Source organism: Hyperolius riggenbachi, chromosome 11 (assembly GCF_040937935.1).
Source record: "Hyperolius riggenbachi isolate aHypRig1 chromosome 11, aHypRig1.pri, whole genome shotgun sequence".
In the NCBI taxonomy this organism is placed as follows: Eukaryota; Metazoa; Chordata; class Amphibia; order Anura; family Hyperoliidae; genus Hyperolius; species Hyperolius riggenbachi.
Genome location: NC_090656.1, coordinates 65,066,903 through 65,092,037, shown reverse-complemented (window position 1 = coordinate 65,092,037; position 25,135 = coordinate 65,066,903). Strand labels below are relative to the sequence as shown.

The following is a 25,135-nucleotide window of genomic DNA, read 5'->3' as shown; positions in this document are numbered from 1 at the left end:
GTAGTAGTAACAGAGCGACAGCACTCTAGAGGAGACAGATGGGCTCCGGATGACGGGACCTCTATTGCTTGGATCGCAATAGGTGAATGTGAGTCATCTGGTGCTGTCATTCTCCCCCGCTGCGGCTGCCTTCTCTACTGGACTATCGTATTCACTGGGATGGAGGCTGCATGGTGGCTGTCTAGTTTGGGAGGAAATTGGTTGTTCAGTGGTGGGGGTGGTTATGTAATTCTGTCTGGGGAACGGCTTCCGGTTTTTCGGTGTCCAGAGCTTTCTGCTATTGCCAGGCTGGAGATGCAAGGGGAAAGTGCTGCTGCTGTGATATCTGGCGCCCTCTTCACAGGGGTGCCTCAGCCTCTGAGTGCAAATATCCCAGCCATTCATCTCTCACTCTGCATTTTGCCGCTGCTATTCCCTGCATGGAAAGCGGGCTGTTGCCCATAGCAACCAGTAGCTCGGCTGCCCCGGTGTGTGCGACATGTTGCTGTGCAGCTGCATCTTCTGATTCTATGACGACATGATGGGGGGCCCAAATCAGTTACTTTGCTTAGGGCCCCATTTAGCCTTAATCCGGCTCTGACACTATGTGTTGAAAAATTGTTACGTTTTAAAGAGGAACTCCAGTGAAAATAATGTAATAAAAAGTGCTTCATTTTTACAATAATGTATAAATGATTTAGTCAGTGTTTGCCCATTGTAAAATCTTTTAAATCCCTGATTTACATTCTGACATTTATTACATGGTGACATTTTTACTGTTGGCAGGTGATGTAGCTGCTGCATGTTTTTTTGGCAGTTGGAAACAGCTGTAAATGGCTATTTCCCACAATGCAGCAAGGTTCACAGACAGGAAACCGGCCAGGAGTATGTACTCAAGAGTTTCTTGTGGGAGGGGTTTCACCACAATATCAGTCATACAGCGCTCCCTGATGGTCTGTTTGTAAAAATGAATAGATTTCTCATGTAAAAGGGGGTATCAGCTACTGATTGGGATAAAGTTCAATTCTTGGTCGGCGTTTCTCTTTAACGTTCCACAGCAGTTCATTGCGAAAAGGCTTTCAGTTAAAATGCGTATAGTATGAACTGAGCCATAGGAAAACATGGACATTACTTTAAAAAGCGGTTGACCTTTAAGTTATAACTGAGAGCAACTGATAGTGTTAAAGGATTTTTAGGCCTGCTTCTCATTTGAGTTAAAAAAAAAAAAAAAAGGCAGTTCATGGATTGGAACGGATGCGAATGGATCCAATGTTTACAATATGGATCCGTTCACATACGTATGTTCAAACGGACCCGTTCCGTATAATCTGCTGAACGGACCACAAATTTCCTGCTGCAGCAATTTTTCTGGACCGCTGAGCCCATCGACACTGAAGCTGAAGTCCTGCATTGGGGGCAATGAGAAAACGGAACGTTATAAATAAGAAAATCCACTTTGGGGGTCTAAGGGGGTCGGGGGCTTTGGGGAAACGGAAGCAGCGTACCAGAAACGGAGGAAAAACTGATCCAATTTACCGGTGATCAGATCTGTTTTCATGGATCCGTTTGCCACTTCAAAGCAAGTGTGAATCAGGCCTTAAGGCCTCTTTCACATCAAATATCTCAAACGCGTTTTGCATTTAGTGTTTTGCGATTGTCATTATGTTATCCTCAATCGAACTGCAGGAAAAATGCAGCAGAACTGCGATTGCCTTTATAGAAAATCTATTCCAACAGTATTTTTACTGTACTTGCGACTGGAAAATCGCTAGCCTTTTCAAAAAACAAAACAGAAGGCAGCTGGTGTGAAAGCGCCCTCAGACTGCTACCGACATCTTTAGATGTTTCATTTAATAATCTCTATGTGCCACGGACGTATAAACTACTTCTGCCTGCCGCCGACATCTTAACCTCCCTGGCGTTCTATTAAGATCGCCAGGGCGGCTGCGGGAGGGGTTTTTTTAAATTAAAAAAAAAACTATTTCATGCAGCCAACTGAAAGTTGGCTGCATGAAAGCCCACTAGAGGGCGCTCCGGAAGCGTCATTCTGATCGCCTCCGGCGACCAGAATAAACAAGGAAGGCCGCAATGAGCAGCCTTCCTTGTTTTGCTTACCTCGTCGCCATAGCGATGAGCGGAGTGACGTCATGGACGTCAGCCGACGTCCTGACGTCAGCCGTCTCCGATCCAGCCCTTAGCGCTGGCCGAAACTTTTGTTCCGGCTGCGCAGGGCTCGGGCGGCTGGGGGGACCCTCTTTCGCCGCTGTTCGCGGCGGATCGCCGCATAGCGGCGGCGATCAGGCAGCACACGTGGCTGGCAAAGTGCCGGCTGCGTGTGCTGCTTTTTATTTCACGAAAATCGGCCCAGCAGGGCCTGAGCGGCAGCCTCCGGCAGTGATGGACGTGTATAGTCGTCCATACCGCTGAGGAGGTTAAGATGTTGCGAAATTTCCGCATCTATAATGTCATCTAGAACAGGGTTTCTCAACATTTCTTGGGTATGTACCCCTTTTGAAAGCCTGTGCTGGCCAAGTACCCCATGATATGGTAGAGACTATCTCAAGTACCCCTTGATTCAGATACACTAAATAGTAGTACATGATAATAGTTTCTAAACCTTTTCCACGCATTTGCTATTATTTTTAATTAGCTGTTGTGTGTGTGTGTGTGTGTGTGTGTACATATAGGACTTACTATTATATAAATTATATAAATTTTTCTGAAACTATTAATTTCTATAACTTAAAGGGGCACTATGGCGAAACATGTTAAAATGTAATGTAAAATATGTGCAAACATAGACAAATAAGTACATTTTTTCCAGACTAAAATGAGCCATCAATTACTTTTTCTCCTATGTTGCTGTCACTTACAGTAGGTAGTAGAAATCTGACAGAAGCGACAGGTTTTGGACTAGTCCATCTCTACATAGGGGATTCTCAGCAAAGCTTTTATTCTTTATAAAGATATTCCCTAAAAAGCATTTAAGCAATGATGCTGGCCAGCTTCCCTACTTGCTACATAGTTTTTTGGCAGTGGGGCAGAGCAACTACCATTCACTAAGTGCGTTCGAAAATAAATAAATCCCTGAGAATCCCCTATGAAGAGATGGACTAGTCCAAAACCTTTTGCTTCTGTCAGATTTCTACTACCTACTGTAAGTGAAAGCAACATAGGAGAAAAGTAATTTATTGCTCATTTTACTCTGGAAAAATGTACTACTTATTTGTATGTTTACACAGATTTTAAAATTTTTCGTCATAGTGCCCCTTTAAATACTTCAATCCCAAGTATCCCCTGGAACCATCAGAAGTACCCCCTGGGGTACGCTACCACATCTTGAGAACCTAGGATCTAGAACACCCCACACATGACATATGCCCATTTTGCCACAGTCCTTGAGCTCTGGTATCTTTTAAACAACGGAACAAGCGTTACATTTTTGTGGAAAATGTAAATAAAATCAATATTCTGAAAACAATAAAAAAGGTAAGGTTTCAGATATCACAAGCAAAATTACTAGTCTGAGACTACTGTGAGTGAAAGCTGTTGTGTCCATCACATGACGGAAGCCATTGTTGTGTGACAGAGAAGTCACGTGACCCCTACCCTCCGGTGATCTCATCTATGTATGATGCAGAATGCTGAGCACAGGAAATGAATTCCGATGCATCACTGACTCATTAGATATGACCAAATGAGGTGATCCGAGATATAAGACCAGCGACAGAAACTGGACTTTAGTTGAAAGTGAAACTGATTTCATATAGCTGGAAATGCGGACCCTATGATCATTTCTCAGTAGAATAGGCAGCACTGGAGTCCTAGGCTCAAATCCCCACCAGGACCTGAACTGCATGAATGTTTTGTTCTTCCCATGTTTTGTTCTTCCCATGTTTGCATTGGGTTTCTCCAGGAATTCAAGTTTCCTCCCACATCCCAAAAGCATACTGCTAAGGTTATTTGCTCCACCTTCCCCCTCTGGCCTTAGACTAGTGTAGGGACATTAGAATGGTTAGTGAGCTTGAGGACAGTCAGTGATATGGCTATGTACTCTAAAGTGCTGCAGAAGAGGTCATTGCTACATAATTACATAGTAATATTATGGTAGGACATTTAAACTGACTATGGTAGGATTAGACTGTGAGCTGTATAAATACATTAGACTATGACTATGGTAGGATTAAATTGTGAGCTCCTCTGAGGACAGTCAGTGACATGACTATGCACTCTGTAAAGTGCTGCAGAAGATGGCAGTGCTCTATAAATACATAATAATAATATGGTAGGACATTAGACTATGACTATGGTAAGGCTTAGATTGTGAGCTGAGTGGGTCCATGCTACAGTGCATGTGCGAGCCATTGACTAGCTGATTTTTGGATGGGACAGTGCTAAATCAGGCCAGTGGAGGAGGACAGGGGAAGCCTCTGGCGAGTACCCCTTGGGTGCACCTTTTACCCCATAGGCAACAAATAAGAGTCAGGTAAACTGGGGAATGATACTTTATCAACAAGAAAAGTAATAGTGATTTTAACTTTTGGATTGCCTGGTTAGCATCTTTAATACTTGTTTACCAGATAAAAATAAAGAATTGATATTGATTTTATGCCCGACAGTTACTCTTTAAATACACCCATGCTAACCTAGAAATAAAAAACACCTATGTAAGTAGATAAATACTAGCTCTGCTTACATAACAGATGTATTGCACTGTCCACGTTATGATTCCTGTGAATTTTATAAAGGAAAAGCAGAGAATCCTATTCTAGACAATTTCCATCTTGGTTACCTTTGACCTCCTGACATCATTTCCTCCCTAACTTTTTTTCTTTTCTCCTCTTACTAATTGTGTATTTGTTACCTGCCCTTCTCCCGGAGTCTTCAGGCACTCACACTGAGGGCTTTACTAGGAAGTGCACTGCCTTATGTCAGAAGGAGGGAGAAATAAAGGGAAGAGGAGGAATATATTATAGATAAAAAGACCCCCCAGCATGCAACTGTTTTGCCAGCCGATGGCAATGGCTATTAAAGGGCCAGTGCTCCTAAGGTATGTGATAACTCCAAACCATAGCAGCAGAAAAAGTTTGCAGACCAGTTGCTGTTGAAATATGATTTTTATGGTGACAATCCCGCTTCAAGAGTTCTTAGTACCTGATTGGCCATCTCTAATAAGGAGTATGGAAGGGGTAGAGGTGTTTGACGCCCAACTAGACTAAAATTGTTCTTCAAACAACTTTATTTCTATCAGTTGTGATGTCAACACATTGCTGCTATTACAACAGAGCTTTAGAAATGCTAACTACATTTGAGGAATAGTTCTGAGAATTGAAGGAACAATTATCTGGAAAGCTTGAATTCTGCCCACTATTGTGTCAGCAGCACGTGACCGGAAGGGTGAGAAATCCCAGAGTCTATTCCCCTCCGATTCCCATTGCAAGTCGCTGATCTGCCAAGTTGCCTCTGTACAATAATATACACTTACCGATTTCCCCCAATGTGGCAAAACTATGGCTTCCTGTCTGATTGGAATCGATCCAGAGAGGGATCGATTCCTATCACACAGCACATTGGAATCTATTGAAAATCGTTCCAATTGCAGCATTGCACTGTTAAGCCATTGACCTATCCCCACTCTTGCCCCCCCTCCAATTGACTTAGATTTTCCATCCTGTCTGATACGGTTGATCAATTTTGGGTCAATCGATTGAAATTTGATCGACTGGACAATTTAGGAGAATCTATTTGCCGTAGATTTGTTCAAATCCACATCCATCCACATGTGTTTCTCGCGGGGGGTGGGGGATTCATATATTTTACAAACTAGCCTCTTCAGTCCAGGAGTGTGCAGGAATTTTTAGGAAACTTTTCCTTTGATAACAAGTCAAAAGTGAGATTTGTGCTGTATGTTTTGTCCAGCTGTGGTAAGGGCTCGTACACTGCCCAACTGATGCTGATCCCCTTGGCCGACATCGCTGGGCTGCACACACATCTGTTGTGTAGCTGCTGATGCACGGGGCACATATGCCGGCGGGGGGGGACTGGCCTTAGCAATGGGTTCTGCGTTGTTGGGGTTAGGTAGGGCCTTCTGGTGGTTCGCTCACAGGTTGGAACGATTGTACATAGGTCGTTTCCCATAGTTCATCCTACGTAGCTTTATCTAATAGTGCTTCACCGTGGCCCCTGCAGAGTGCTTGCAGCGGAGAACACTTACCTGTCTGATGCCGCGCTCCCTTCTGAGTCCTTCTGTCCCCCCGTCCCCCCCCCCCCCCCCCTGCAAGCACTCAGGAGCGGGTGGCCCATGACCCATGACGCAGGTGAAACAGGTTCATCAGGCGGCATGAGCCCTGGAGCCTAAACCCTGAAACCCCCCACCCCCCCCTGGTCTGACCTTCTCAGCTGGCGGCCGCTGCCTCTAGGAAAGTACTCGGCCCCCTCGCCTCTGTCCCTGATAGACCCGAAGCGCTGCTAAGAGGAAACGGGACAGCGGCTCCCGGTAGCAGCACATGTATAGGGGCGAGGGGGCCGAGTACTTTCCTAGAGGCAGCAGCCACCAGCTGAGAAGGTCAGACGAGCGACGGCTGCAGGGGAAGGGGGGCAACTATACTACCTATACTGAGGCAACTATACTACCTATACTGAGGCAACTACCGTATATTACCTATACTGGGGGCAACTGTTATACTTATACTGGGGGCATCTGTTCTACTTATACTGGGGGAAACTATACTAGATACCTATAGTGGGGTAACTATACTAGCTACCTACCTAAACAGGGGCAACTACTATACTACTTATACTGGGGGCAACTATACTGGCTACCTACTTATACAAGGGCAACTTTACTAGCTAACTATACTGGGGCCAACTATACTACTTATACTGGGGCAACTATACTGGCTTACCTATACAGGGGGCACCTATACCTGGCTACCTACCTACCTATACTGAGGGTAAAAATTTTCAGCTGCTGTGCGATCATTCCTAATCGGGAGGTGGGCGGCGCATCCTTACAAGTTTGCCTCAGGCAGCATAAAATTCTACAGCCGATTCTGCAAGCACTCTTCAGGGTTCATGGGGAGCACTATTAGATTAAGCTACGTGGGATAAGCTATGGGAAACGACCGATGCTTCACGATCTGTCAAGCCCATCTTTAAGCAATTTTTTATGAACAATGTCAGAAAACTGCAACAGAAATGCTAAATGACCATTAAATGAGTCTAGATATAGCACCGTAGGTTTCCCAGACACCATGGCCTCAATTCACTAAGATCATGCTGGAGATAATAAGGCAAGAGAAAACTTGCTTCCACACAGTGAGAGGGTTATCTTATCTCTTCCTCCTCTACCTCTACCTCCTCTGTAGTTATTTTAACAAGCAGGTAATTAACAGCCTGTCTTTAACTTTATAATTCTGGAGTTATTTTAAGGATTGAAGAGTTAACTTTAGGTTTGCCTGAGGTAAAATGTTTCCTGAATACTACATGCCTTATCACCATGGTGATGACTCTAGAAGCGTTATTAAAGACGGGAGATAAGCTTAGTGAATTGAGGCCATAGTTTGTGGCTTGTGTCTTGCATTTTCTAACGATATCTGAACAATGAGTTTTTCATTGGTTGTTTGTAACGATTTTTCCTCCCCGTGTGTATGAGGCTTTATGCCGGGAATACACTGACATTTCCACGGCTCGATTATGCTGCCGGATCAATTCCCACTCGTCCCCGCGGGCGATTCTCTTATCTTCCTCTCGTTTTCCTTATTTTTTTCTATTGTCCCACCTGCGGTATCGAGCACGGAATCGATCCGGCAGGTGATCGCAGACGTCGGAAATGACCAATCGAGCCCTCTAATGGCTCGATCGAGCCGCGGAAACGCACCGTGTATTCCCGGCATTAGACCGGGGAGGCACAATAGCTGGCCCTGCTGTGGCGGCTGTAGATGTTTAATAGATTTCAGGCTAAAAATCTATTCAAAATCTATTTGCAGTGTGTGATAAGAATAGGTCCCTCTCTGATTAGATTTTGAGAGGGATCGATCTTTTGGGCACGGGGGGGGGGGGGGGGGGGGGCATCAGCCAGTGTATGGCCACCTTCAGATTTTCATCCATTGTATGTGAGAAGCTTTCGTAAATCGCAGGGCTGTGGAGTCAGTACAGAAATCCTCCGACTCCTCAGTTTAGGATTCCTCCGACTCCTCGACTCCGACTCCTCTAATTTGCATATTACAATCTTGTTGATTGAAAGTATGTAACATGAAATTTGTTCCTTAAAGAGAAACTCCAACCTAGAATTGAACTTTATCCCAATCAGTAGCTGATACCCCCTTTTACATGAGAAATATAATGATTTTCAGAAACAGACCATCAGGGGGCGCTGTGTGACTGATTTTGTGCTGAAACCCCTCCCACAAGAAGCTCTGAGTACTCTGGGCAAACTGCCACAATGTAACAATGTTCACAGACAGCGAATAGCTGCTTACAGCTGTCTCTAACAGCCAAAACAGCTAGGAGCAGCTACATAACCTGCCCACAGTAAAAAATGTCACCATGTAATAAATGTCAGAATGCAAATCAGGGAGAGGAAAGATTTTACAATGAGCAAACACTGACTAAATCATTTATACATAATTATGGTGAAAAATGAAGCACTTTTTTTACTACATTATTTTCACCGGAGTTCCACTTTAACTGCCAACGCTTAGAAATTTTAAAAGACAACTGAAGTGAGAAGGATATGGAGACTGCCATATTTATTCCCTTTAGTAATAGACTAAAACTAGTCCTTGGTAAGAGTACTTGAAAAAGGTACATACAGGAACAAAGATCTATCAGACCCTAGGCAATGTAACTGTGGGTACATGTAAGAGTGATGTGCAGGTACTCTGCAGGGGAATAAGGAGATTCTTCCTCTATTACACATTCTTCATGCACAATCTGAACCAGGTTTATGGGTGATAGACAACACCTCTGTGTTCAATGTGCACAACATTCTCAGTGGATTCCCTGCAGCTCTGTGGGGAGTGCATATGTAGAGTATAGTACTACTGTGTAACAAAGTAAGCCTGAGACAGATGTCCTGTCCTCCTCCGCCACCTGGATCTTCTGCTATGAGTCCAGGTACTTGAGCCAGTCTGGCGTAGTGCGCATGCACGCACTCCGCCGCCGGGAGCGTGCTACACCTGCACAGCACTATTGCGTAGGTGCAGAATGCTCCTGGCTCTAGGAGCGGCACGCGGCCAGACTGTGCTGACTGGCTGAATTACCGGGACTCATAGCAGAAGATCCAGGTGGCGGAGGAGGACAGCGAGGGACTGATTGGCCTGAAGGGGGTTGGAAGAAGCCCCAGGTATGTATAAAAACCTTTCTTTTCATCCGTCTCAGGTACCCTTTAATTTGTAGTCACCAAACCAAATTTTAACATATTAAATGATTTGATTTCATGAGCAAAGAGAGTGCATACATTTGCATAAATCGGCATCAACGCAGAGTTATTTCCATCTCATTGACCATCTCTATTAGTGACACAGCTACACATCAGGATTTATTCTTACAGCATAGATGTTATTTAGTATATATAAGAGATTGCTGTGTACACATCATATATACAGTCACAATCAGATGTGTATATCTGACTTTAAAAATACCGGGACTGCTTTATTGAAGCAGCACAAGTAACTAATTTTGATTGGTTTATTTCATTTTTGTGGACTAAGCACAGCTATTACTGTGTATATAAATTATTTATGATGACTTTTATCTGAGAAATAGAACATTTTATCATATTTTCTATTGTAATTAGTTTAAATTCATTAGGAGTTGGAGTCTGTTCATTTTTTCCCGACTCCAGGCACCCAAAATTGCCCCGACTCCACAGCCCTGGTAAATCGGGCCCCGTAGTGTGCTTGTATCAGAGCAGGCAAAAGTCTTCCTCATTTGTTGCTGTGCATTATGGGAATGATACATATTGGGTGCTGTTCCTGGAAATAATCATGTGTTGATATTTTGTACTTTTTGGTTGCCATTATTCTGCTTTCTGTGAGCTTGACTGGCGTTTTTTTCTCACATACCTCATTATGAACGTAGAAATGTTTTTTACCGGCACATGATGCAGGGAATTCACCTCTGAATGTGACCCTGGGGACTTCTGACTTCTGTTATCCCCTGTCACGTGTCTGAGATCTGGTGTCATCGGACAGGTGGGGTGGCCCTGGGGACACTGTCACAGGTTTTCATCTCAAAGTAAATTTACCTTTTTTTTTTTTTTTTTTGGCCCATTTTATGGTTGTGTAAAAACTATTTTAATGAGAAACATATTAAAAATAAACATTTTTATTTGTGTTTAACTTTCGTTGCTGGTTTGACGTAAGACAATATGTAAAGTAGGGTATTGATCAAAGGAGTAGGAATTGAGAAAAAAAAACATGTAGGCCTGTACAATTTTAGGAAAAATTTTAGGAAAAAAATGAATTGCGATTTTTCTGTCAAATTGCGATTTCAATTTTTTTCATGATTATCATCAACTTAAAGGGATACTTAAAGCGGAATGAAACCCAGCAATTCTTCTTTGCTTTACTAAAAAAGCATTCAAAGGGTTAAACACGGGACAGAAAAACTCAATGCCTGTAAAGCAGAATGCATCCGAACTGGAGATAATGTTATCTTGTGTTTAATTGTATCAAGTGAGGAATGTAAACAAACACTTCTGACACTGCAGACTCTCCTGAACACAGACAGTCAGAAAACATTTCTGATTATATTTCAAGATGAAAAAAAGTTATGAATAAAATGCACAGTCTGCTCTGTGCAAAAAGTGTACTTTGTAAACTTGTAAATTTCTAAATGAATAATACTTATGCACAAAAGCAAATATGATAACCATATGGCATATAAAAAGTAGGAAAACATGTTTTTATTGAATAGTATGTCAGGGTTTTATACCGCTTTAAGTCTGCAATAAAAGAAACCATTTTACACACCTGGGGTTCTACCAGCTCCCTGCAGCCGTCCCGTGTCCTCGCAGTCACTCACGGATCCTCCGGTCCTCCGCTAGTTTTGTTCCCCCACCTGGCCACACGTAGCCGCCTTCTCGTTCCCGTCCACAATAGCATCCTGTGCAGGGCGCTATTGCAGACTGGAACGCAAAGAAGGAGACGCGTTGCCAGGCTTCGTATCGGCCAAGAATGAAACTAGCTGGCGGCAGGGGAGAGGAGGATCGGTGAGTGACTGCGAGGTCATGGGACGGCTGCAGGGGGCTGGTAGGAGCCCCAGGTGAGTAAAACTGTTTCTTTTATTGCAGACTTAAGTATCCCTTTAAGCTTTATCACTAAATTCACAATGTACAGTAACATTTACAAACATGCATTGACAGAAAATGACATCATACTATCAAATTTATAATATGTCATGTTTGTAAATGTTACTGCCTTGTGAATTTATGCTACAGAACAGAATTCAGAATCTACATTACTGTGACAGTGAGACTGCGGGACACAGGGTAAAGGGCAGAACAGATGTGCGGAACCTTCTCCTCCTCATGCAAAGCGTTGGCCACGTTACACTGTTTGTTACTGCGCTTCCTCCTTCAGGCCGGAAGGAGGAAGCGCGCCATAGTGACAAGGAACATGGCCAGCACTTCGCGTGAGAGGCTAATAGACTTATGGAATGCGGAAAATTTATACACATAAACAAATCAGCACTTTGATGATCAGGAAATCGTCTTGCCAGAAATCGCAGTTTCGGTTTCAAAACAATATATTGTGCAGCCCTAGCTGGCAGTTTCTCAAGATTTTCACCAAAACTTTAGTTCAGTCCAAGAGAATCTCGCAAATTAGTTTCGCAAAGCTGGCACATTCAGTCACAAATACGGTTGCAAATACAACCAAAACTATTTTATTTACAATTATTGCTCCTGTTTTTGATTATCAAGGAAAAATCTTGTAGTAGATTTGCCACAGGGATCCCTGTACAGTCCAATTGCTGCTGTACAGCCATCCCTGAAAAAAGCGATTACTGGGTTTTTTTTTGTTTGTTTGTTTTTGTATGCATTTTGCAGTTTTTCATGGAGTTCCTATTCAGGCTGTGTAATAAAGAATGGTAGAACTAAAACTCCAAATATTTGAGGCCCATATATAGGTGTCCATTAACAGTACAATTTTTATTGAACAATCGCATTTTTGATAAGATTTTCCTAATCTTACTGCATGAAAACAGAAATGCTGGTGGGTCCAATTTATCCTGAACAATCATATTACTGATTGTTTCCATAAAAAATGGTCGATCAGTGTTTCTGATTGTTTTTCATAGATGAGATCGCAGCTAGTTTCAATATGATCACAAAGTAAATTCCTTAGTTGTGTGGATCAGTTAAATAAAATCCAAATGATACTAACTGGGAATCTGTGTTCCCAATCACTGATCTGTATGCTAACAGGCGGCGGCGAGTGCACGCGGTGGGCGGGAACCAAATTCCTGCAGGGCGTAGATATACCGCCTCGGGCACGGTAAATGGTTAAAGGGAACATTAACCAAGTAAAATTTAAAATAAACACATGATGTACCTGCAAATGAAAATTACATACTTACCTCGCCGTCAGTACCTGTCAGAAGCTCACCATTTTCTTCTAACAATGATACCATCCAGTTCTGATAAGATTTTGTCAGGACTGAAATCTATCTGTTGCTGTCAGTTATAACTAAAAGGACAACTGATGTGCAAATGAATGTCTGTGTTACCTATGGCTCAAGTGGGCGATATTACAGTTTAACTGTGTGCTGACCAGGAAGCTGGTACATGGTCACTGTCATTTTCAAAATGGAGGATGGAGAATTCCATCGATCACAGTGGACAAATGGGGGGCAGGAGAGGAGAAAGAGATTGTGGAGTAGACTACACGGGAGGTCAGTATGACCAGGGCTGTGAAGTCGAAGTTGGAGTCATAGCTATTTTGGGTACCTGGAGTCGGAGGCTTCATAAACTGAGGAGTTGGGAGTCGGATGATTTTTGTACCAAATCCACAGCTCTGGTAAGTATTAGACAAGAGTCGGAGTTGGAGCAATTTTGGGTACCTGGAGTTGGTGGTTTCATAAACCAGGTACAGCGAATCTCCTCACCTTAGGTATAAGCCAACAATAAGTCGGCCTGCTCAGCATCCTGCAGGCACACCACTCCTGCAAACAAACAAACCACAACAGAAAGGAAGACCCGGCACTCCGAGGCTGTGTGCAACAACAAGCTGTGTTGAAGCAGACAGTACACTACATGTTTCGGGCGGAGCCTTCCTCAGGTGTACCGCCCCCCATCATCATAGGCAATTTATACCCACCCCCAGGAAGTGACAATATTCAAATTAGACATAGCTAAATATCAAAAACAGGGAACTACACGCTAGTGTCTATCCTGAACAAGGCTGAGGATACACACCAGTGTTCAGTTTTACAATGAATCACATTTCTATATTTAATAACCACAAGTAAAGAATCAATAAGGACTTATCAATTAGACGTAATGAGCCCATTATTCCTCTGTGGAGTCCCCCCTTTGAAAAACAGTCAGAGAAAACAGGCCAAATTATTATTTTCATTCAGACCTTTGGGAGATGCAGTCAAATCGCCAAATCTTTTTCGCTTCTCTTTGCAAAAGCAGTCTGTCTCTATTCCCACCTCTCTTGAGCGGCGGAATAGCATCCACGATGTACCATCGCAGTTGCGTCACAGAATGACCTGCCTGTAAAAAGTGCCTCGCGACAGGCGTATCATACTGTGGTTTTCCTGCTGCCAAATTCGTGATATCTTGTCTGTGCTGCTGAATCCTGCACTTAGCCATGCATCTGGTTTTACCGATGTAAACCAGACCGCAAGGACATTTCAGGCCATACACAGCAAATGGTGTGTAACAATAATAGAGATTTGTGGCCAACATTCTCTTACCTGTGTGCGGGTGCGAAATCGAATTGCCTCTAAAGGTTGAATTGCAACAGTTGCACTCCAAACATGGAAACGTACCACCACGATTAGGAGCCGCCACGTCGCGTCTTTTGATACTGATATCTGAGTTACACACCAGATCACGAATTGACTTTCCCTTCTTGTACGCAAACAAAGGTGGTTGTGAAAACAATGTCCCATATTCACTATCCAGCTGTAGGATCGGCCAGTGTTTGCGGATGACACTCCTAATCTGCTCCGACTGGTGACAATAGGTAGTAACAAACGGGATACGCTCACTAGACTTTCTAGAGGACTTCCTACTGGCCTGTCTCATCAATCTCTCTCTATCCAAACACCTTACTTCAGAACTGATCTTCCTCAAGGAATCCGGGTCATACCCCTTGTCAATCAATTTTTCTGATGACCTGTCATAATCTCCTAAGGACAAACAGATCCGTCTTGCCCTCAAAAATTGACCCTTGGGGATCCCCCTTTTATGCAGCTGGCGTGGAAACTGTCCGTCCTGTGGAGATTATTCCGCTCTGCTGGTTTAGTGAACAACTTTGTCACAAGATGCCCACCTTCTTTAAAGGATACCTGAACTGACGTGACATGATGAGATAGACATGTGTATGTACAGTGCCAAGCACACAACTAGGCTGTGTGCCTTTTCTTCTTTCTCTGCCTGAAAGAGTTAAATATCAGGTATGTAAGTGGCTGACTCAGTCCTGACTCAGACAGAAAGTGACTACAGTGTGACCCTCACTGATAAGAAATTCCAACTATAAAACACTTTCCTAGCAGAAAATGGCTTCTGAGAGCAAGAAAGAGGTAAAAAAAAAATGGGAATTTCTTATCAGCGAGGGTCACACTGTAGTCACTTCCTGTCTGAGTCAGGACTGAGTCAGCCACTTACATACCTGATATTTAACTCTTTCAGGCAGAGAAAGAAGAAAAGGCACACAGCCTAGTTATGTGTGCTTGGCACTGTACATACACATGTCTATCTCATGTCACACGTCACTTCGGGTATCCTTTAACTAGGCACATCCAGATAATTCACAACATCATTGGAACACTCAGCAGTGAACTTAATTGTCGAATGAGAAGCATTGGCTGCGCATACCATAGAATTAAACCTCTCGCGTAAACCACGCCACAGAATTAAAATGTCATCGACAAAACGATAGTATGCGAGAATATCTCGAGCGTACTCATTGTTGTCCAAAAATAGCTGCTTTTCAAGATGAGCGTAAGGAACCGGAGTCGGATGAAGTGTGTATGTTTATTTTATTTTGACTTTTAATTCTTAGTTCAGGTTTGCTTTTAAGGGCCCTTTACCATAAGCTGTGATCTGATTTGAAAATCTAACTGATAGCATTTTGTGGATCGCAACAGCACCGCGATTTACATGCAATTTGCGGTGCTCTTTTTCCACTAATGCAATTCATTTGTTTCCTTCGGTCGGAACTTGACAGATTGCTATCAGATCGCGGCAAAATCATGGTAGTGGAAATGGTGCTAATAGCAGTCTTCACTGAACTGGAAACCCGGATGCTGAAAATAACACAACTTTCTCTTGTAGTTTGTAATCTGTTATGCGTTTTGGAAATCACTGAGACATGATATTAATACCGGCCTCTCTTCTCTCCCTCCAGTCACGGGCTGCGGCACTACTTCAGCTGCAGGGGTATCGCAATTGCGGTAGAGTACTTCTGGAGGAATGGGCACCGCAAGATTACAGTCTTTGTTCCACAATGGAGGACGAAGAGAGATCCCAAAACAGGTACCATCATTTATTATCGTGAGCAGAGAGGGCCAATCAGATGCTAATAATTATTTTGCATGCAAATGATATGCAGCTTGAAACTTGCAAATGCATTTCATCTGATTTTGATTGGCCCAGTTCCAGGCTGCATGCAGCTTGCATTAAATTTGCTTGCAAGCCAGAATTATTGGCACCTTTTATTGAGCAATTTGTACAAATATAAAAGCAAATTAAAGTCATCCAAAACTGAGACAATCATTGAATCACAAACCGTATCATCTTAACATTGCAACCTGAACACGTTAATCAGATATTGGGTAATAAAGATAGTACGATTCTATAATTGAATAAAACTGTGCACAATTAAAGGACAACTGTAGTGAGAAGTACATGGGGCTGCCATATTAAAGGGATCCAAGCAGCTCTTGGCTTCAAATAGCTGCAAGGGCTGACATTGTTCAGAAGCTCAACCCCTGCTGTTTTACAAGTGCTGTTATCCAGGCTAGGTGTGACATTCTTCAACTGTAACTGATGTTTTCTGTTTGAAGTACAATGGGGGTTTGTTTGTGGTCAATTAAGTCTAAAGAGGCAATTTCTTATCTGTTTTCACCATCTCCTGCTCAGGTCCTTTGCGGACGGACAAAGTGGCTAATTTAACTCTTAAATGTAAAAAAATGAGGTAAAATTAAAGTTTTTTTTAATAATAAACCACATTTTTAGAATGCATTTTTTATTTGCTATAGAGCCGCCCTGGGTGTTAAAAATGATGCTCGGTTCACTTTAATTTCCTGTTAAACAATGCCAGTTGCCTAGGCAGCCCTGCTGGTCTGCTTGGGTGCAGTAGTGTCTGGATCACACTAGAAACAAGCATGCAGCTAATCTCGTCAGAAACCCCTGATCTGCTGCATGCTTGTTCAGGGTTGTAGCTAAAAGTATTAGAGGCAGAGGATCAACAGGCTAGCCAGGCAACTGGTATTGTTTAAAAGGAAATAAATATGGCAGCTTATCATTACAGTTGTCCTAGAACAATAATAAACAGATGATTGCAAAAAACACTCAATGGATTTGAACAGTAAACCCCAATAGACAAAGAAGCGCCTCATATGAGCTCAATTAATACTGCATAAATTTGCACATAAGGACTCTCAACTGTTAATAAAGTGCCTGTGCACCGAATCAGTAATATTATTGAAAGTGCATATCAAACAATGAGGTAGTAGTAAAGAATGTGTATTGCATAGATTTACAGTAGTTAGGAACTAAAAGAAAAATGCTTGTGCAAAAAGTTTTCTCACCGGCAGGCAGAGGGACCCAAAGTGCTTACGTGTTCACGCAGGGAGGAGGAGGTTACCAGTCGCCAGACTCCAATGCCTTCGGTGACTGGTAAGCCCCTCCTCCTCCTCTGCACGAACACGTAAGTACTTTGCGTCCCTTTGCCAGGTTTAGGATTTTGCCAGGTTGCATTGTGCAGTTGATGCTATTGGTGATTAAGTTATTCTTGTCTCAAACCCTTGTCGCTCATTTCGGGTGACCATGGTTTTTATTTTTGTACGTATTACTCAATAAAGACTTCCGATTTATGTCATTACCTTGTAGTCTGGAACTGCTATGGGTTTAATACTGCGCAAGCACGAGCGCCCTCTATCATGTACTCACTTATGCGCAGTACGGAGCCGCCTGTCTTTGGGAGGACTCTGCTCCTGAAGACTTTCAAAGTCCCCAGCGGCGGGGGATTTGAGCAAAGAAGCTGCCGCTGCAACGAGGGTACGAAGAGAGGAAAGGGAAGGCTCATAAGGGCCCACAGCCTTCCCTCTCCTTAGGTAAGTATCCTGGGGTTTTTTTTGTTGTTGTAGTTAAGACTTCCATTAGCTTTAAAGTATACCCGAGGCGAACCTCAGGTACAAAAAGTACTTGCCTAAAAAAATGGCATCCTATAGAGACTTCCCATGCCTTCCCCCTGTTGCCGAGGGTGGACCCCCTTTTCACCTCAGGTTCTCTTGGCTGACCTATGATGATAAAAGCACAGTTCTGGGACTTCAAAAAGGTTAGAAGTACGTGCAATTATTTTTTTGCAAAAATTAAGAAATTAAATACCTACTGCATTAATGTATAGATCTTTGGCAACCTCCGCTGCCTGCTCACTCCCCTGCTTGTCAGGAGTTTCTGGGGCTGTAAGAGCAGAACATGTTCTAAAGATGAATCACAAAGGGCATTTTAATAGTCATATAACAAATCTACACAAAACGTACCATCTGAATGTGGGGGGATATAGCCATTTCTGATCGTTTATATCTTCTTCATTACAGAGCAGGATTTTTTACAGCAGCTGGAGGAGCTGGGCCTTCTCTCCTTCACCCCCGCCAGGACCGTGCTGGGCTCGCACATTGCGTCGCACGATGACAGGTCTGCTTCTTTATAAACCTTACTATATATATATATATATATATATATATATATATATATATATATATATATATATATATATATATATATATATATATATATATATATATATATATCAACTACAGCAAAGTAAGCCAATGATTTGCACCAGACTGTAACAATTAACCAAAAATCCATTTTATTAAAAATGCTGAACTTCTGCTGAGCGGGTAAACCATCCCTTGTTGAACACCAGGGCTGTGGAGTTGGAGTCTGAGCAGTTTCGGGTACCTGGAGTCGGTGGCTTCATAAAATTTGGAATCTGAGGATTTTTGTACAAAATCCACAGCCCTGGTAAGCAGCGATGGGCTCACGAGTCCGTAAGGGCTCGAATACGTGATTAAAATGAGGCTTAATTGCCTCATCTGTGCGGCTGGGAGAGAGGGGGTTACTCACCCATAAGTCCTGTCTTATATGCGTTCCAAACGTCTTGCACGTGTCCTTCCTTCCGGCTTGAAGGAAGAAGTGAGCGGTAGTGAGTCTTGCACCGTGTCCAATAGGACACGTGCAAGACGTTTGGAACACATAGAAGACAGGACTTATGGGTAAGTAACCCTCTCCTCCCAGCCGCACAGCTGTGGCAGTTATGGCTCATTTTAATCACGAATTTGTGAGCACAATCCTACTGGTAAGTATTAGACCAAGGAGTCCGTCGGAGCAAATTTGGGTACCTGGATTCGGTGGTTTCATAAACTGAGGAGTCTGAGTGTGATGATTTTTGTACAGACTCCACAGCCCTGGTGGACACAATGATAGCAGTAGTGTTGACATAAGCAGGTAAGAGTAAAGTGCCAGTGCATCAGGTATCGATGTGCATGTAGTGCAGACCAGTGCAATAGAACAGGATAGTGATGTGCGTGAAAGAAACACCATGTAGTCAGACACCAAGACACAAGCATTAAAAAGTGAGAAACCTATGCAAACCTAACCATGAAACCAGTGAACTGTAAAAAACCAGTAGGGGGTTCAGATGAGAGCTATTGCAAAAACATGTGCAAAGACCTCTAAATAAGAAGCCTATTGGCAAATCGCGATAGGGAAGGTGGTGGGCGCAAAGCTGCACTTTATCTTCTCCATTCGGGTAGGTCTTGGTTTCACTATTCTAATGCTTGTCTCCCACTGTTTCTTGCGCTGATGGGCCACCATCAGCCAATCTACAATAAGAAACTCTATAAATCCTAGGTAATAGCGGCAGTTTAGCGTGGATCTCTAGAGCTGCACTACAGTTAAGAAAAGTGCAAATTCATCCCTAAACTGTCGCAGATTAAGAAGTGCTTAATAGCAGTTCAATAGATAGTGCAGCAGTGCAGGCTAGGCATGATTTGTGAAGAGCTCCTCCCCTTTGATGCTAGGTGACCTGTGCAGCTTTTCTGTGCTTAACCCTTCCAGCGCTGGGCATTGATGCAATACAGCAGATGTATCGGTTACCTCAGCAACAGCAATTTCCCGCACATTGCACTGTCTGCGAGACCTTTCTAACTCCTATTCCTAAAAGTTTTAGAAAGAAACTGCACTATCTAGTGACTCCTTAATATGTCTGAGACAATTCTGCACGGATTTCTAAAAACCTACCAATATTTTGTCTCGGACAATCTTGATAAATGTCCTCCTCAGCTCTTTGCACTTTTGCAATAGCTCTCATCTGAACATCCTACTGGTTCCTTACAGTTCACTGGTTTCTGTGGGCCAAATTTATCAAGGCATTACTGACAGTTTTTTCTTCCTAACCAGCAGGGGGACTGGTTTGCATGATAAGAAAATTCTTAAATCCTACTTAATAGCAGCAGTTTAGCGTGAATTTCTAGAACTGTACTACAGTTAAGACAAGTGCAAATACATCCCTAAATTGCCGCAGATTAAGAAGTGCTTAATAGCAGTTCTACAGTGCACAGCAGGCTAGACATGATTTATGAAGAGCTCCTTCCCCCTGCTGAGTCCTGTGAAGCTGTTCTGTGCTTTAAGTGAACCAGAGATGAAGCACCCTCATGTATTTTACCATATATGTATCAGTGGGAACATTAGAGAAAACACCTACCCTGCTCTCTTTTTCTTTCTTCACTGCTCAGCCTGCTTGTTATCAGCCCTGATAAAATCCCCGACTGAGCATTGTCTGGCTTTGCTCAGGAATCATTATAGCTGAGTCTGTCTTCTCTAATGTGTTTTAGGGGAAATTTGATAGGCTAAGCTCTCTTAATACATACAGGGTGCATTTCTCTGGTTTCCTTCTCTCCTGTGCAAGAGTTCAGGTCCACTTTAAAAACCGTGAAGTCCTAGAGCATCAGGCATCAAATGCGTGTAGTGCAGACCAGTGCAAGAGAACAGGGAAGTGACATGTGCATCAAAGAAACATCATACAGCCAGACATAAAGACACAAGAAATAAAAAGTGAGGAACATATGCAAACCCAACAGTGGGGGACATTTTATCAAGAGTCTCAGACAAAATATTGGTAGGTTTTTAAAAATTCCTGCAGAACTGTCTCAGACATCCGAAGAAATCACTGAATAGTGCAGATTCCTTCCTAAGCTGGTCTAAAATAGGAGTGCTATCAATATATTTGGGATTACACTTTTTTACAGGATAAAAAGAGGAAAAAACCTTGAATGTCCTTTTTTAGGGTAATCCACTTTACCCACAGTAGATTCCTTATTTTTGTAGAAAGGACCATAAGAAACAAGCAGAACTGCAAGGTCATGTGGTACAAAAAGTTTCAAAAATCTTTATTCAGTATCAAAGTAGTTCTGTAAACAGTCTCTGTAAGGCCGGTTTCACATCTACATGGACGTTGACGATTCTTGAAGTCAGCGTTTTTTGTGACGTTTTTCCATGCGTTTTCATGCATTGCGGTACCTTTCACCGCAGCTGTATTGCGTTTTGCTATGCGTTTTATAGCGTTTTGACGTCTATAAAACGTTGTTTTCTACTGTCCAAAAGATGCAAAATCAAGTGATCTGATTGGTCCTTTGTTTGAAGAGCAGTGATTGGTCCCAAAAAGTAAACAATTTTTGTTGTTGTTGTATGTTAATTACTAATGCTATTTGAGATGATTTGATTGGTTTGAGATTCGGTCTGGAATAGTATATAAGGGCTTGTTAGATGCACATTCTCTGAAAGGTTTGAGAGGAGAGACTTTGATACTTTACAGCACTGAGCTTACAAGCAATATGTATGCAGAAGTTGGAGTAGCATTGATTATTATTATTGCAATATTGAAAACAGAAAAAACGATGATATTGGGTGCATCCGTTGTTGAAGAAGCGCAAGCAGAAAGGTGGTTTTTCTTTGCTGTATTTGGATCTTCGCAGCCATCCTGAAAAATTCTTCAACTATACTAGGATGAACATGAATAGGTAATTTGCTTTTCATTTGTTTTTTTTGGTAGACAATTAATATATTTAAAAGTGTTTGTTGTGATTTTTTTTACATTGTTCATGTAATAATTTATTTTCCCTTTGTAGTTTTGATGTGCTTCTGCAACTTGTTCATGAAGACCTGGAGTATCAGACGACACATTTCAGGAAGCCTATTTCGCCTACTGAACGACTTCTCATTACACTGAGGTGAGAATAGGCCTCTTCCATTTTCATCCTCTGTTTGGATTTGAATTTCTGCACTGTGTTTTCTGCCAGGTGTCAGTTACTCAGAAGGGCAAGGCTGAGTTCAGCACTGCCCTTCTGAGTAACTGACATTTGGATGTGAAGGTTTTCTGACAGCAACCTGTGTTTTCATTTGAATTTCTGCACTGTTTTCTGCCAGGTGTCAGTTACTCAGAAGGGCAAGGCTGAGTTCAGCACTGCCCTTCTGAGTAACTGACATTTGGATGTGAAGGTTTTCTGACAGCAACCTGTGTTTTCATTTGAATTTCTGCACTGTGTTTTCTGCCAGGTGTCAGTTACTCAGAAGGGCAAGGCTGAGTTCAGCACTGCCCTTCCGAGTAACTGACATTTGGATGTGAAGGTTTTCTGACAACAACTTGTGTTTTCATTTGAATTTCTGCACTGTGTTTTCTGCCAGGTGTCAGTTACTCAGAAGGGCAAGGCTGAGTTCAGCACTGCCCTTCCGAGTAACTGACATTTGGATGTGAAGGTATTCTGACAGCAACCTGTGTTTTCATTTGAATTTCTGCACTGTGTTTTCTGCCAGGTGTCAGTTACTCAGAAGGGCAAGGCTGAGTTCAGCACTGCCCTTCTGAGTAACTGACATTTGCATGTGATGGTGTGTTACACTGGTTGTCATGTAATTAATTTTAATTTTTTTTTCTTTTTTTTAGATTTCTTGCAAGCGGTCATACATATACTGCATTGCACTATGAATTCCGAATGGGTATTTCCACTGTTCAAAAAATTGTGATGACAACTTGTGAGGTGTTGTGGAAAAGACTTCAACCTCGCCACATGTGCTTCCCTACTGTACAAAAATGGATTGAAATTGCCGACAATTACTGGATGAAACACAATTTCCCCAATTGTTTAGGGGCAATTGATGGAAAACATATAAGACTAGTGTGCCCCCCGTGTAGTGGAAGTAAATTTTTTAACTACAAAAAATATTTCTCTATCGTTCTCATGGCGGTAGTGGATGCAGATTATCGTTTTACTTACATTGACATTGGCAACTATGGCAGCAATAACGATGCCAGCATATTTCAGAAAAGTAAACTTGGTATGAAACTTGCAGATGGAAAAATTGATCTACCACCACCAAGCCCATGGCCCGGAAAGAACAATCCTCAACCTTATACCTTTGTTGCCGATGAGGGATTTGGACTGTCCATACATGTCATGAGACCCTACTCGCAAAAAACAAAGAATGAACACAAGGATGCATTTAATTACCATCTTACCCGTGCACGAAGAGTTGTGGAGTGTACCTTTGGTATAATGACTAATAAATTTCGGGTGCTGCACACTGCAATGCAATTACATCCGCAAAATGCTGTAAAAGTGGTTAAGGCTGCATGCATTTTGCATAATTTCATCCGGGACATGGAGGGCGGTATTGTTAATGAATCAGTACAAACAGAACAACCATTGCAAACTGTTTGTGGCCGTGTACCAAGAAGCTGTTCAAGTGCATTGAATTTCAGAGATGAGTTTGCTAAATACTTTGCTGTTGATGCACCGGTTGCTTGGCAAGATGATGTGATCAATAAATAATTTTTTTCTTATAAAATGATTGTAAAAATAACAACAATTTGTACCCTAAAATGGTGTTTTTGTCTTTCATTCAATATCAAACTAAATGTGTATTAATAAAATGCAGTCCTAACTTTACATGTATATACCATACTTATATTACAATATATGCAACAATATAGGTTTAGAGTCAAAAAATACTTTTATTTTCCAACCCTTTTCTTTTTTTTTTTTTTATAATTCTTTTTATTGAAATTTTCAAGATAAAACTTAACAAACTTTACAAAAACAGCCCTGACCTCCAGCACACACAGGTGAGGAGACAGGGTAAATCCACAAGAAGGAATGTACAGTAATTCCATTTGTCACATTTTTACATAAAGAACATCATTAGGGAGCAAAAAAATCTGGTGACCGATTCTTTATGTACATTGTGGGTTTGACAGGAGGCGGAGACATAACCCTTTTTACATAAGAGGCTCATGGCAGGAGTAAGGTATTATATCCTAACACAGCGATTAAATTCTGTATCTATTAGCAGACTAAAAAATAAGAACTATCACAGAAATGGAAGAGAAGGTATTCATGTATAATTATGCAGTGTTTACTAAAATGGAAATTTAAACTTTTGTGTAACAAAAACAGAACATTTTTTTGGTCTCAAATATTAGACATAACATTTCTACTTTCACAATCTGTGTAAACAAATGCTGCTACTCACAGAACTTTACAACATTGCAGAGTAATTAACACAATATTTCCTCTGTAAACATTGCCACTTTACAATATCAACGCAGCCTTTTTAAAAAAAAAAAAAAACTTTTCTTGTCAAGCAAAATCAGCTAAAATAGTCAGGACTAATTAAGTGCAATGTTCAGTGGTGGGGTGGTCACGGGGTGTAAGTGACGTCATCTGGTCTCTATCTGCCCCATAGAGATCTGATGGAGGTACCTACACTACGTGACCACCAGTTTTGGAACGCACAGAGTGAGACTGCTGGATGCCAGGAGGGAGAGGAACTGCGACAAGGGCACCAACCAAATGCCAGTACCAGGAAAAAGGCCCATGTAAGTGCACATTTTTTAAAACTATTCGTGAATTTGACTAGAAATAGTATCAGAACTCACAACTTATGCTGTATACACACTTCAGATAAAAGTCATAGGAAAATGTAAGATCACAGACCAATTTTAAACCTATCCCATGCAGTATGAGAGCCAAACTCTACATCAGAACTCATCACAACAAAATATTTTCTAGATACTCGACTCAAGGACGCTGTACACATACAACAGATCAGTATCTTTAAAAGATCTGTTCTTTCTAAAAATCGGTTCCTGTCAAATTCATTCATAGTCTATGCTATGTGCAGATCCTCATACACACCTGTGTATGAGGATCTGCTCGTATCATCGACTATGAATGCATTTGTCAGGAACCGATCTTTTGCAGATATTGATCTGTTGAATGTGTACAGCGTTTTTTTAAGCAACATCTTGCAAAGTTTTTTTATCAGATGAGGAGTTCAGCACAATGGAATACACTGTGCAGAGTATGGCTCTCATAGAACATGGGATGGTGCAAAATTATTCTGTGATCTTGCTTTTTTCGAAAACTATTATCTCAAGTGTGTATGAAGCCTTACTCTATTCTATATAAGGCACACAGCAACGTAAATAACTTGCTATCAAAAACTGTGACATGATGAGATAGACATGGTTGAGTTTAGTGCCTAGCACACAGTAATAACTTTTTTTCACTTTTTCAACATGAAAGACTAGTCAAATATCAGAAATGTAAGTGGTTGACTTTTTCTGGAGTCAGACAAGATGTGAGTACAGTGTGACTCACACAATAAAAATTGGCAGCATAAAATTGAACTATA

At 42.0% G+C, this 25,135-nt stretch overlaps 1 protein-coding gene and 1 pseudogene across 1 annotated transcript; both read left to right on the top strand.

Annotated features, from left to right (window-relative positions):
• Window positions 1-25,135, top strand: part of LOC137538504 (NEDD4-binding protein 1-like) — a 136,732-nt pseudogene that overhangs the window by 61,916 nt on the left and 49,681 nt on the right.
• Window positions 21,364-23,322, top strand: LOC137538506 (uncharacterized). Its single transcript, XM_068260723.1, has 3 exons — window positions 21,364-21,465; window positions 21,574-21,675; window positions 22,386-23,322. Exons 1-3 carry the CDS (start codon window positions 21,452-21,454, stop codon window positions 23,269-23,271), a joined length of 1,002 nt encoding a protein of 333 aa, XP_068116824.1. The 5' UTR covers window positions 21,364-21,451; the 3' UTR covers window positions 23,272-23,322.